Source organism: Euprymna scolopes, chromosome 36 (assembly GCF_053919585.1).
Source record: "Euprymna scolopes isolate OS-2025 chromosome 36, ASM5391958v1, whole genome shotgun sequence".
In the NCBI taxonomy this organism is placed as follows: Eukaryota; Metazoa; Mollusca; class Cephalopoda; order Sepiida; family Sepiolidae; genus Euprymna; species Euprymna scolopes.
The window spans coordinates 76,887,269-76,902,355 of NC_136517.1; the positions used below are offsets into that span (position 1 = coordinate 76,887,269).

The window sequence follows — 15,087 nt, forward strand, 5'->3', positions numbered from 1 at the left end:
TGCCAAGGTTCGGTCTGAACCTCTCTGCGTCCCTGGTCGGACTCTCGTCTGACTCTCCGACTCTCTGACTCTCTCTCTCGTCTAACTCTAACTTCGAACTCTTTCCTATATTGAGAAATCACATGTATGTCTGGCCAACGTAACTATAATTCACGTGTCATCAACATGCGCGATTTGCACGGTTTTGAAACCATTTCTGATGACCAGGAAACTTCCCATTTCCCTTTGTTGTTTTACAAAGGAATTTAACCTACTTATCTAATTCATTAATCCATATTTTATTATTCATTCTACTTAACAATGTGCATAGTTTCCAGCCAAATTTGTATTTATTAAATATTTTATCAGAATCAACAATTTACTGGACATTCCATTTAAAACCTATTGTTCTTTAAAACTTATCTCCAGGGTTCGATTCCCGTTTTTTTTCTGATTTTATTTTCATTTACTAATTCTCTTTATTTTTACTTACATGAAAAAGGGGATAAGCCTTTTTCATGTAACATCTACACATAACTTTTTTGTCATTATCACAGAACAGATACTACACTTTATTTGTAGAAATGTTTTTAAAAATTATGTTCTAAACAAGTCCAAAGGTATGGAGAACACTAGCATCATTGATCATCCTTGGTCACTAGCGACAAACATATCTATTCTACTCTTTACTGGATCATTTCAGTCACCAAAATACCACATTTACACTAAATGTCCTCCTAATTAAGATATCTCCAAATTTATTAGAAATGTTACTGTTCATAAATGTACATGTCTATAGCAAGATTTCGTCGGAATGAAATCGAGAATGGCTAAAGCAAAACAAAAGAAAATGGTTAATAAGACCCTCCCAACCCTTTCGGAACAATAGAGCTCCTCCCACTATTTTTCGGTTTGTTAAAAACTGAAAATAAGCAGGTATTTCTCTACATGAAAGTGAAATTTTAGTGGCAGAGCAAAAAAACAAAAACAAAACAAAAAAAAACGATGAATGGAGTTGGAGAATTGGTGGTGTCTTGTCATGGTAAAGAGAATTTGGTGATGCCGGGGACAAAATTTGAAAGTGAAGAGAAAGGATCTTGGACGATTTCTATAGTTATATAGAAATCGTCTAATAATAAAGAATATATAACATCTATCTAATAGTAGAACATTTTATTATCTATTATATAAAAGTTTATAATATAAATCTTATGCAAATCTGCCTGTTTAAATGTATGTATGTATGTATGTATGTATGTTTGTATGTCTCGCAATAACTTCTGACAGAGGCGAGAGATTTTCACAAGATTGGTATCACATTGAAGTGCGATCCTTCGGACGAAAAATATCGAAAAATTGGCCAGAAACATTAATTTCTTCACTCTCAACTGGGCACATTTCTACAGGAAGGGTTGTTTTTTTTTCGCTGACATTTTTTGCAAGTCATTAAAATCTCGTGCCCACAACGTCGCATAAAATGCGTTATTTCGACCTCCCGTGACGTCACAACCACGGTAAGACAGGGTTTTTTTCCACCTTTTTTTTCCTCTGGCGCGTTACGGGTTCGAGTCTGCTTACTACTCCTATTTTTTTTTTGAGCTCGCAATTTTCCTTTTGTTTTTTTTTTTTTTTTGTTTTTTTTTTTTTGCTCAACCAACACCCTTACACACATCACTTTCTTTTCCGCCTTCGCGTCACGGGTCCGAGCCTGCCTACTACAACTTTTTTTAACACACCTCCAAACACCCGGGCAACGCCGGGCACCCAGGCAAGAGATAGATAGATATATTATATAAGAGTTGTTCATTTAATAGATTCGCTAAGAGGCTAAAGTTACACTTAAGGCTAAGATCCAACCGTAACAGGAACTGCGTGCGCCATGCTCAGGCAGGTAAAACATGTTCATACTTGATTCCTTTTCGAACACGCAAACTCGCTAATCGTATCCACCTTTTTTTCAAAACACGAGGAATCCTATCTTTGTCTATCACATCTTATCTTGATCTGCAGCTTATGCTTAAAGAAAACGATCAGATCCTGATCAGCAAAAGATTCAACACTTGGTTATGTCTCAGACATGAGATCTACACCAATGATGGCCGGTCTGATGTTGTCGATTATGTAAGATAGTTTAGAGGCGGAGAATAGTTGAGATCGATACGAGCAGTGCCCGGAAGACGCGTACCCAGAAAACTCGTCCCCGGAAAACTCGTTAATTTTTGCTAAATAGGAAAACTGGTCCCTTATTGAATAAGTATCGATTGAAAACACATTTTATGACTGTTCCTGGGAGAGATATTGTTTTTAAAAGAGACTATACCCCACATAATATATTTTTTAAAAATATTTTTACTTGTTTACTGTTGTTTTTAAAAAAATAAAATCGATTTTATAAGTGTCCGTTTTCTACCTAACTGTCTAAGTTATTAGTGGTTTCACTTATTTTATTTATTTATTCTGTTCAAAAACGAAACTACAGACCGCATAATATTTTTTTAATATTTATACTTATTTACTGTTGGTTTTAAAAGGGCAAAATCGATTTTTCTGCCTGCCTGGCTGGCTTAGTTGAAAGTGGTTTAATTTATTTTGAAGCGTTTATTCAGTAAAAAAAAAAAAAAAAAGTAGCATCGAGTGTTACGTGAGAACGAGAAATAATGTCCGACATGAGGGGATCACATCTTAGAGGTCTTGATAATCGCTAAACAATAGAAAATTAAAAAAAATATTGAGGGAGATTTAGTTTAAAAAAGAGCCCCCCCCCACACTTCAAAAGAAAATAAATTTTAATATCTCCCTCCAAAAAGAAAACGATAAACAACAGCAAAAAATGAAATTAAAAAGATTCTTGATAAACAGTAGAGGAGTTTTCGATGAAATAGATTAACAAATCTCTTTATTGATTACTTTTTCTCTTAATGATTGATTTAACAATTTTGAAGTAAAAATAAAAAAATTCAAAATCAGTGAACGAGAGATTTTCAACACATGTTTCTGTTGTTGTTTATCGTTTTGTTTTTTGAAGGGAGATATAGTTTTTAATCCCCCTCCCCATTCTCTCTAAATTATATTTAAAAAATATTAAAATTTATTTTCTTTTGAGGGGCCATCATAACAACGGTATTTGCAATCCCCTCTGATCCATTCGGGTGGATTTAAAGAAAAATTAAAAGTAGGAGACATTTCTTTTGGAACGACTCTCGTAAAAATAAAAAAATTCAAAATCAGTGAACTTATTTTTTTTCAACACATGTTTCTGTTGTTGTTTATCGTTTTGTTTTTTGAAGGGAGATATAGTTTTTAATCCCCCTCCCCATTCTCTCTAAATTATATTTAAAAATATTAAAATTTATTTTCTTTTGAGGGGCCATCATAACAACGGTATTTGCAATCCCCTCTGATCCATTCGGGTGGATTTAAAGAAAAATTAAAAGTAGGAGACATTTCTTTTGGAACGACTCTCGTATATATATTTCTGGTTCATATAGTATACACATATTCAAAGATTTCACTGGATTAAAACAGAGAGTGGAAAAAGAAGAACAACAACAACAAAAAAGGTTAGTAAGACACTACTTTTAAAAATGGACGTCTACAGTTTTCCGGTGTGTTTAGAACCGAAAACAAGCATGGCGTTATCTAAATGGGAGTGGAATCTTAGTGGGAGAGAAAAGCAAAACGAGAAATCGTTCGCCACTATGTTCCGGTTAGTTCATTGTCTACTTATTTTTATTGGTAATATTTACATTCCTTTGTTTGTTTGTTTGTTTGTTTGTTTGTTTGTTTGTTTGTTTGTTTGTTTATTTTCGCTGATTAGTTCGTATGAAAATAATGATAGAGCCGTCGTCGTCAAGGGTGAAAGTCCTGCTTGCTTGTTCATACAAAACTAATCAGACTTCAATGATAATTTCTAAAACGGTTTGTTCAAAAGTGAAAAACACAAAGAGAAAACATCATGGGGACGGATCATTGATAAGAGAGAGGGAGAGAAAGAGACAGAAAGAGAGACAGAGACGGATAGATAGACGCGTTATACCAAATTGGGGACGGCACTAAGACACGACTTTCTTGTTCGAAATCTCGCCAGCAAAGAGAGAGAAAATCATGGACCGGAAGTCAAACGGTTTCATCGATGTGAGTCTACATTATTTACATAGAAGGTATTTAGTTATCTTCCACTGCAAGAACGTAGACACCAGGGTCAGAAAGTGGGGTTGAGAAGTCAACGCCCCACTCTGACCTGTAAATGTACCAGGGCAGCCTCGTTGGCATTCCCCGATGAGGGCACCTCAGGCAATTAGCAATAAACTAACCCCTTTTCTCAAAGAGAGAAGACAAAGACTAGTAGGGTGGACCTCCTAGAACTGCACAGAATTTATACCTTTACAAAATCAACAGGAACCGGATCATTGCAGAAATGGTCTAATTTCTGTTGATTTTGGGAGCTCCAGATAAAAATTCCCATCCGTGTTATTATTATTATTATTATTATTATTATTATTATTATTATTATTATTATTATTATTTAGACAGAATTAATAAGGAATTCTCATTACTTTTCGGATGCGCCTCATATTTTTATACTTTTCTTTATCTGCCTGACTTTCTTAAAGTTATTTGAAATCGCCTGTGCGGATCTCAGATTGTAATCCGCGCAGACGATTTTAAATGATTTTAAGAAAGATTGCAAGATTGCAGTGGGCCGCATGTCGCCCGCGGGCTGCATGTTTTGCATGCCTCGTCGAGATAACGTCTAATATAGCCACGCAATCTAAAGGGTGAATAATCTCTTCTCTGTGGCAGCTTTCTCACATAGGAAACATTCATGCCATAATGTTAAATATTACTAAAATCTAAGAAAAGATAGTAAATACAATAATAATAATAATCACAGTGTAGTATCTGTTCTGATGCTACACTTCATTTGTTCTGTCCTCGGTCAGTGGAAGAGAAATCCTTCATGACTGACACAATATTTTTTTTTTATTTTTGTTCCTATCTAGAGTGCTCCTTTTTGGGGAACTAGATTTTCCCACATTAAAAACCGACCTTGTGTCTAACTATGCCCTCGTGGGGAGGCAAGTAAATAAATTTAAAAAAACAATATTTTTGACAAATATTCTCATGTAAAAAGTATTTGTTTATTATTTTAAAAAGAAACAATCAATTTTAATATATAACGCTCAGTCACGGCTAATTTCATTAAAAGCCACGTGGTAAACAATTTTCAAACCGACTTTAGGAAAAAGATATAGAACTTCAAAATAATTTGGAAATACTCAATGAAAGGTTTTATTTATTACTAAAAAGACATTTTGACAATTATTCTCATGTAAAAATTATTTGTTTACAATTTTCAAAACTGAAACAAAATTAAATTAAATTTTCAAACTTCCTGATAGACTGATAAATTTTCAACCTTCCTAAAAAGAAAATAAACAGTTAAAAATATCCACATAATATTTGCTGTATTAAACAATAGTATTGTTTCTTTAATTTATATTAACAATGTTATCAAACGATATGAAAGTACTTTAATTTATATTAAAAATGTTATTAAACGTTATGAAAGTAGTTTAATTTATATTAACAATGTTATCAAACGATATGAAAGTAGTTTAATTTATATTAACAATGTTATCAAACGATATGAAAGTAGTTTAATTTATATTAACAATGTTATCAAACGATATGAAAGTAGTTTAATTTATATTAACAATGTTATTAAACGTTATGAAAGTAGTTTAATTTATATTAACAATGTTATCAAACGATATGAAAGTACTTTAATTTATATTAACAATGTTATTAAACGTTATGAAAGTACTTTAATTTATATTAAAAATGTTATTAAACGTTATGAAAGTACTTTAATTTATATTAACAATGTTATCAAACGATATGAAAGTACTTTAATTTATATTAACAATGTTATTAAACGATATGAAAGTAGTTTAATTTATATTAACAATGTTATCAAACGATATGAAAGTAGTTTAATTTATATTAACAATGTTTTCAAACGTTATGAAAGTAGTTTAATTTATATTAACAATGTTTTCAAACGTTATGAAAGTAGTTTAATTTATATTAACAATGTTATCAAATGATATGAAAGTAGTTTAATTTATATTAACAATGTTATCAAACGATATGAAAGTAGTTTAATTTATATTAACAATGTTATCAAACGATATGAAAGTAGTTTAATTTATATTAACAATGTTATCAAACGATATGAAAGTAGTTTAATTTATATTAACAATGTTATCAAACGATATGAAAGTAGTTTAATTTATATTAACAATGTTATCAAACGTTATGAAAGTAGTTTAATTTATATTAACAATGTTATCAAACGATATGAAAGTAGTTTAATTTATATTAACAATGTTATCAAACGATATGAAAGTAGTTTAATTTATATTAACAATGTTATCAAACGATATGAAAGTAGTTTAATTTATATTAACAATGTTATCAAACGATATGAAAGTAGTTTAATTTATATTAACAATGTTATCAAACGATATGAAAGTAGTTTAATTTATATTAACAATGTTATCAAACGTTATGAAAGTAGGTTAATTTGTATTAACAATGGTATCAAACGTTATGAAAGTAATTGAATACAGTTCTAATTAAATACACGTTTAATTATTAACAAATAACATCACTTACTTTACTATATTTGGTTGGAATAAAAATTTTCCCTTCCAATGGTACGCATCCAAATTGAGAAAATTTAGGAAAAGAAATCTATGTACTTTGGGGCCTTTTTGGTAATTTCCCCGGTAATTTGGAACAACGCAAGAATACACCATGTTAGCAAACTGAAAACTAGAGGAAACTGCTGCTGATAGCCCGGACAATATACCTACAACTGAATCTGATAATGACATCACGCTGTCATGTGCATCGGCCTTCTTTTCTCTCGGTAGCCACGGTACAAGTGAAGCGAGTTCATCAGAACACATTCCATTAAAATATTTGTAAAACAGGCACAGTGATGCAACATTGCAGGGATGGGACAGGGGCTGGAGCTTAGTTGATGAATCCTTAAAACAAAATAACCAAATGAAATACAATGAAGAAATATTTAAAGATATAATAAATTTGAAGCTTTTTTTTTTTTTTTCACAAGATAACCGGATTTAGCACTAAAATACCCGAGAAAGCGTTGCTACTCTGTAAAGAAAAATAATCAAACCTTCATTTAATTCCTTATTTTTAAGAGTGTTTCAATGTTTTTCCCCTGCAGGCACCGATGGGCTATGGAAATCAGCCAAATGGTTTTCCATTTATCCGATCCGTTTCGTTTTGTACTACACAATCCCTGATTGCCGGAAAGTAAAGTAAGTATCGATAAATAATCAATGCTTCATCTTCGATCTGTCTTTGACTTTTAGGTGTGAGGCTAAACATTTCTGTAACAGTTTTTGATTGTATTTTTTTTGAATTCGTTGATTGTATTTTAAAAAAAAATTTTTTCGAATTCGTTGATTGTATTTAATTTTTTTTTTTTTTTGAATTCGTTGATTGTATTTAAAAAAATTTTTTTTTTTGAATTCGTTGATTGTATTTAAATTTTTTTTTTTGAATTCGTTGATTGTATTTAAAAAAAATTTTTTTTTTGAATTCGTTGATTGTATTTAAAAAAAAAATTTTTTTCGAATTCGTTGATTGTATTTAAAGTTTTTTTTTTTGAATTCGTTGATTGTATTTAAAAAAAATTTTTTTGAATTCGTTGATTGTATTTAAAAAAGAAATTTTTTTTGAATTCGTTGATTGTATTTAAAAAAAATTTTTTTTTTTAATTCGTTGATTGTATTTAAAAAAAAAAATTTTTTTTCGAATTATTGTTTCATTTTGGGTGCTGTATTTTCACATTGTTTTGGTCGATGTAACATCCGACATCATTTTATCAGGTGTATTATGTCAAATTTAGAAATCTTTCTGCCTTCTTCAATGGTATCTTGCCGAACTGAACATGACATGATACATCTGAAGATGATCCTTACGTTGCGAAAATAACACTCAAGATAAGAATAGTAGTCAGAATATTTCCAAACATACAAAAAAAAAAAACATTGTTATGACGATCTACCCAATTGTGTCATTTACATGGAATCTTCTGACTGCTATGAATAGTGATAACAGTGACAATAAAGAGAATCGCTATGATTAATCCAGAAGCAGTCTCTGGCAACCCATTACTTCTGTACTTTCTGTAAATACATACTTTTATTAAATGCCTTCTTGTTATCTTAACTATTTTCGGCCGTTTAACATTTCAACAATAATAAAAGGCGAACTTGAAAAGTACGTGGTTTTTAAAAGGCGTGTTAATAATACTAACAAGAAATACGTCGGTTTAATCATTATAGTTGTATGCCCTATTGCGTCACTACATGCAACTATGCATACTGATAATGGTGGTAATAGGGAAAATCGATATGATCAATAAAGAGGAATCTCTGGCAACACATTATTCCTACTTTTTCTAAATACCTACTATTATATGTAAAAGAGCTGCTAACGCGTATTTAGTAGCAGCAGCAGTGTGACACGTATATAAACGAGCTTGTGGGTGCACGAGTTGATGTCACAGCGGAGGAAGAGAAAGAATAAAGGAGAAAAATAAGGACATCACGTGGCGAGGATGGAAAATGCTTACGCCGGCAAGAGATGAACGTGTAGCCACGTGGTGGCGTGAGAAACTCTTAAAGCACGTGTTCGACACGGCAGAGTTTGTTTTTTTGTCAACTACATGACGAATTAAGACGCTTTTAAAACAAGATGCAATGTGTTGTTTAGAAAGTACCGTTAATAAATGCCTTTTTTCAACTAGAAAAAAAATTAAGTCGAATTTCTTTCCCCTTTTGTTACTTTGCGACTGTTTCTGCAGACAACGTGTGGATCCGAGTGAATACGTAAAGACTAAGTTACATGAAGACACTCTCTTTGTTGTTTTATTTCCTTATGCTCCTTTAAGGCTACAGCGATTATTTATTTTTTGCATGTACGTCCAAGCATTTCTATAGCTGCTTCTGTTTGTCCGTTTCTTCGTCCACTCATCCGTTAGTCAAATTCTCATTTAGCCACGCTGGGGCGTCCTAAGTAAGACAGACTGAGCTTCCATGAACAAAACTTCTTTTTTAGAACTGCACGTCTGCGGAACTCTGTTCCGTTCTCCTGCTTTCCAACTGACTACAATATAGTTATCTTCAAGTCCAATGTGAACAAATTCTTTATGAGCCATCCCCTTAAGTAATCCAATTCACCCAATTCCCACTACTAACGACTACTACGACATTTTTCCATTGACTACTGAACATTAATTAACCATTACCCTCGAGTGGCCCTCGTGCCTTGATAAATAGTGACTCCTTTGTAAAAAAAAAAAAAAATATGCGATTTCAGCATGTTTTTAATATGCAAATCTGGTTGATGTGTCGTTTTATTCAAATTTTAGCGTGGTATTCGATCTGGACAAACTTCCACAAAACAAAAAGCTTTCTAGCGAATATCAAATTTACAATCGGCGCCAGTGGGGGGGGGGAGAATATACAACGCCTAGTATTCCAAAGGTGTCACCCATCAGGTACTGATCATGCTCAATGTAGCTTAACTACAGAACTCTAACGGCAATTAGTGTGAACGTGATTATACCGTCTATATTAAAGGACATATACATGTTTTTGAATATAGTGTATTAGAATTTGAAAAAAAAAAAAGATTTTATTTATTTGAAAATTGTATCATTATTTGGTTTTCACATTCATATGTAGACTAATTATTATGTTATTCTTCTTCAACCATGTCGCTACATGCTAACATTCGGACCCACACGTTGTACCTGAGACAGTCGCAAAGGAAAGCAAAAAAAAAAAGAAATTTTACTGAGCTTTTTCAGCTGAAATAAAATGCATTTAATCATGGTTCTTCCAAAATAACACATTGTCTCTCGTTTTAAAATTCTCTTAGAGTATGTCGTCTGCCATGTAGTTTAAAACAAAAGTCTCTCGCCACCACGGGCCAAACGTCGATTTTATCCCGACACGCAATTTCTTCGATCCTCGCCGCGTGGTTCATTTTTTTTTTTTTTTTCTATTTTTCTTTTTCTTCTCTTCCACCACAGTGACGTCTTATTGCGCACTGGCCTGGCTATTTGCATATGCCTCTCTTGCAAACCGCTGCTGCTACAAGCGCTAGCTGCTCTATTACATATGAGTGGATGCTTCAAAAGATCTGATCATTATTCCAACCATATTAGCACACTGCCTGGACTTGACTTTACCTTAAATTATCCTCTCTAACACCTTGACGTACATTTTTCTGTCTCTACGATGGATTTCACCCCCCCCAAGAAAACGAAGATAAAAAAAAAATATTTGCCTTGAAAATGAACTTCTTTGCCTAAAAAACAGTTTTTGAATTATTTTTGTTTATATTATTTCATTGGAATTCATCATTGAGATGAGTTTTATTTATCAATTTTTATTTATTGCAGACTACTATCCACATCTTTTATTTTAGCTGTTGTTTTACGGCGTTTCAACCAACTGTTTCTCTGGTCTTTCGCCACCTGACGAAGGCCAAAGGAATAGTCGGCCAAAATGTCGTGAAACAAAAACTAAAAAAGAGATGAGGATAATAGTCGGCAATAAATAAATTATTTTTGTTTATTTTGAAATTGCATTATTGTTTTGGTTTTTAATATTATATTGTTTGAATATCTATCTTTTTTATCTATCTACCTATTTATCTATCTATCTATCCATCTATCTATCCATCTATCTATCTACATATCCATCTATCTCTATCTATCTATCTTTCTATCTATCTACTATCTATCTATTTATCTATCCATCTGTCTATCTATCTATCTATTTATCTATCTAATCATCTTTCTATTTATCAATCTATCTATTTATCTATCATTTATCTATCTACCTATATATTTATCTATCTGTCTATCTATCTATCTGTCTATCTATCTGTTTATCCATATGTCTATCTATCTATTTATCTATCATTTATCTATCTACCTATATATTTATCTATCTGTCTATCTATCTATCTGTCTATCTATCTGTTTATCCATATGTCTATCTATCTATTTATCTATCTGTCTGTCTATCTATCTATATATTATATATATTTATCTATCTGTCTATCTACCTATCTATTTATCTATTTATCTATCTAATCATCTTTCTATTTATCTACCTATCTATTTATCTATCTGTCTATCTATCTATCTATCTATCTATCTATCTATCTATTTATCTATCTGTCTGTCTATTTATCTATCTATTTATCTATCCGTCTATCTATCTATTTATCTATCTGTCTGTCTATCTATCTATCTATCTATCTATCTATCTATCTATCTATCTATCTATCTGTCTGTCTGTCTGTCTATCTATCTATCTATCTATCTACCTATCTATCTATTTATCTTTCTTTCTTTCTTTCTATCTATCTATATATCTATCTATTCATCTTTCTATTAAATTAAAGGAACTTTATCTCTGTGTGTGTAGGTTTTAGATATGACAAAAAAACAGTAGATTTTTTTATATGACAGGGGCGCATTCGAAATGAATGTTTTTGTTTAAAGCACAACTGTACCATGATACTTTCCTTTTGCATTGTAAACTTTAATTCAAGTCATTTTATATAAAATAATTTTATAAAATCAGCTGTAGATTCTCTACAGTGCAATATAGACTACAATGTAATGTGGACTAAGTCACTGCGGAGAGGCGTATGAAGCTTTCTCCTGGCACACCGCAATGGGTCCCCAACTAGAGCAGCCAATCCATCGATTTGATTGAAACAAAAAAAAAAATAGGCGATTTCACCGATTTCGATGATAAAAAGTATGGGAGTATGTAACATTTGTTGGTCATGAAATCCCGGGAAACGTCGGGTTTCCCTGCTACTTGAATATAAAATATGAATGCTTCATAAGATTTATTCAATTTTATAAACATTTTTTCCGCAGATTTGAAAGATATTTTATTGCTACATTTGCCCTCGCCATCTTGTGGATTGCGATATTCTCCTATATAATGGTCTGGATGGTAAGTACCTATATTTCCTCTACTTCCTTGTGCATCTATATATTAATACTGCAGTAACTTTAATGTACGTACGTGTGCCACGGTTTCCAGATTATAAATTATTAGATCGGGAGATCCTGTTCATTAAAAAGGAGGCGAGAAGGCGATAACATACTACGGACATTAAATTAACGTATCTATATACTAATATAATGTTCGTCTTATGTTATCACTTGATCTATGACAACAGCATATTCTTTTCATTGTTTTTACAAGTATATATCCGACACCGACACAATTAATCAACCGAGGATCACATCACTCTACATAAAAAGATATAAGATATCAATGTATATATATACCTGAGAATCCAAACAAGAAAAAGAATATGCTGTTTTCATAGCCTTAATTACTTTCTATCTTCCATTGTATTAAATATGATCTCCCGATCACCGAAGATGCAATATATATATATATATATATATATATATATATATATATATATATATATATATATATATATATATATATATAAAAATTAATGATGTAGCTTTTGAGCCGTACGTTTAGAAGAAAATGTTGTTTTTTATGTTTTAATTTTATGTTTATTTTCTTAATGAAACTTTGTTCGGATCAAGTAAAGATTAGATACCCCGGTAGCAGACGACAAAGATAGGCACACATTTCAATTGACACCGGTTGTTCGACCTTGACATTGCCGTTGGTTAGTTGTAAGCACGTCAAATAGCAGACATGTCCGAATGTTTTTTAAAAATATATTTACAAAAAGATTTAAAAGAAAAAATATATATTTACAAAACATTTTTTTAAATATCTACAAAACTTTTAAGGATAAAAAAAAAAACTTGTCTATTTACGCAAAACATCTTAATGTAAGTAATAAACCGAACGTATTTAAAGAAAATATATTTAAATAAATGGGTGTCTTTCTGGGTGCGTTCTTTTTATATATTTACAGAACTTTTTAATAAAACTATTATTATTATTATTATTATTATTATTATTATTATTATTATTATTATTATTAATAATAATAATAATAATAATAATAATAATAATAATAATAATAAATGGTAAATTTTTACGACGTGCCTAGCCCCAGCATATTATAAACACTCCATCTCCCTATGTGAATAAAGGCTTTCGGAATAACACCCCCAACCTCAAAAGCCGTTCTTAACATGGGGAGGTGAGGAGGTGTTTATTCCGAAAGCCGTTCTTAACATGGGGAGGTTTTTTGTTTATACTACGCTGGGGCAGTAAAATAATACCAAATAATATAACGTTACAACTGAGAATTTCGGATATATGTCACTACATGAAACTATGCATATCGATAATGGTGGTAATGAAGAAAATCGATATGATCAATAAAGAGGAATCTCTGGCAACACATTATTCCTACCTTTTCTAAATACCAACTATTATATGTAAAAGAGCTGCTAACGCGTATTTAGTAGCAGCAGCAGCCGTATGACACGTATATAAACGAGCTTGCGGGTGCACGAGTTGACGTCACAGCGGAGGAAGAGAAAGAAACAAGCAGAGAAATAAAGACATCACGTGGCAAGGACGGAAAATGCTTGTGCCGGAAAGCGATGGACGTGTGGCCACATGGTGGCGTGAGAAACTCTTAAATCACGTGTTCGACACGGCAGAGTTTATTTGTCAACTACATGTTGCAATTCTCGAGTTCGACAAAAAAGATTTTAGAGTTGGACAAGAAACACATGAAGAAGATTGGCAGTTACATTTGCCGAAATGCTGTGAGAACAACACTCAAGATGAGAATCGTAGCACGAAGAATACAAATAATCTAAATTATAAATTCTCATCTAAAAAAATTCCAGAAATATAATTCACCCATTGTTTTAATGACTCAAACCGATAGATCTTTTAAAGACTCTAATCATCACTTTAAACGCATTAATTTGTACCTTTCTCGCACTTGGTTCATCGGGTATATTCGCTTAGTAGTTTTTAATATTTTTTTCATGAACCTGTTTACTTCTATGATTACTGGGATGATTGAGATCTTACTATGATTTTATTTTTTACTTGGGGGTCACCAAGGCCACTCGAGGATAAGGGTTAAAAATTCCAGTTTCTTTTCACGTGGTATATAAGACCTTGATATTTAGTTATGTTGATATTTAGTTATGTTGGTATTTAGTTATGATGATATTTAGTTATGTTGGCATTTATTTATATTGATATTTAGTTATGTTGATATTTAGTTATGGTGATATTTAGTTTTGTTGGTATTTAGTTATGGTGATATTTAGTTATGTTGGTATTTAGTTATGTTGATATTTAGTTATGTTGGTATTTTGTTATATTGGTATATATTTATGTTGATATTTAGTTATGTTGATATTTAGTTATGTTGGTGTTTAGTTACCATTGTTTTCGGTTTATTTTATTTAAATCAAACTTCTCAGAAATAAGGCGCCCCTTTTTGGGGCTATACTTTATCTCTATATGAGGTACATAGATGTTCGAACATTTTATTAACATTCTTCTTCACTCCTCAAATCTTGAGTTAGTAAAGAAGTGAAGATCTTCCTAAGATTCCAATTTCTTTTCATCTTCTACACGAAACCTTGGCATTTCGTTATCTTTTCTCTATCAGCTTTGTGTAATCTAGAATCATTGGGGACACTAACTTCTACTAAGGTTGTTTCTTTCTCATTTTAGTCTAAAATCACTAAGCTAGGTTTAATATCCCCGATTTCTCGGCAGCTGTCGGAATTGCATGCTTACACATATAAAACGTGGACTACTTACACTGACGCCATTAATCTCGTTTCATTTTCTCACTGAATAAAAAGAATCTTCGTTATTATTATTTTTTTTTTTTTTTAATTCTATAACTCTGTCTCTTTTCAGGTGACACTGATCGGATTTACCTTCCGAATTCCAGACAGCGTAATGGGAATAACGTTCCTCGCCGCCGGAACCAGCATTCCAGACGCCATGGCCAGCGTCTATGTCGTTAGACAAGGTAGGTCGTTTG

At 31.8% G+C, this 15,087-nt stretch overlaps 1 protein-coding gene across 4 annotated transcripts in view; it reads left to right on the plus strand.

The window, feature by feature from the left end:
- Positions 1-15,087, plus strand: part of LOC145260617 (sodium/potassium/calcium exchanger 4-like) — a 605,323-nt gene that overhangs the window by 553,941 nt on the left and 36,295 nt on the right. For all 4 annotated transcript variants that reach the window (XM_080118926.1, XM_080118928.1, XM_080118927.1 and 1 more), the window contains 3 exons: positions 7,241-7,334; positions 11,993-12,071; positions 14,961-15,075. In XM_080118926.1, coding sequence (XP_079975052.1) covers positions 7,241-7,334; positions 11,993-12,071; positions 14,961-15,075 — 288 coding nt within the window. The remainder of the gene's footprint in view (positions 1-7,240; positions 7,335-11,992; positions 12,072-14,960; positions 15,076-15,087) is intronic.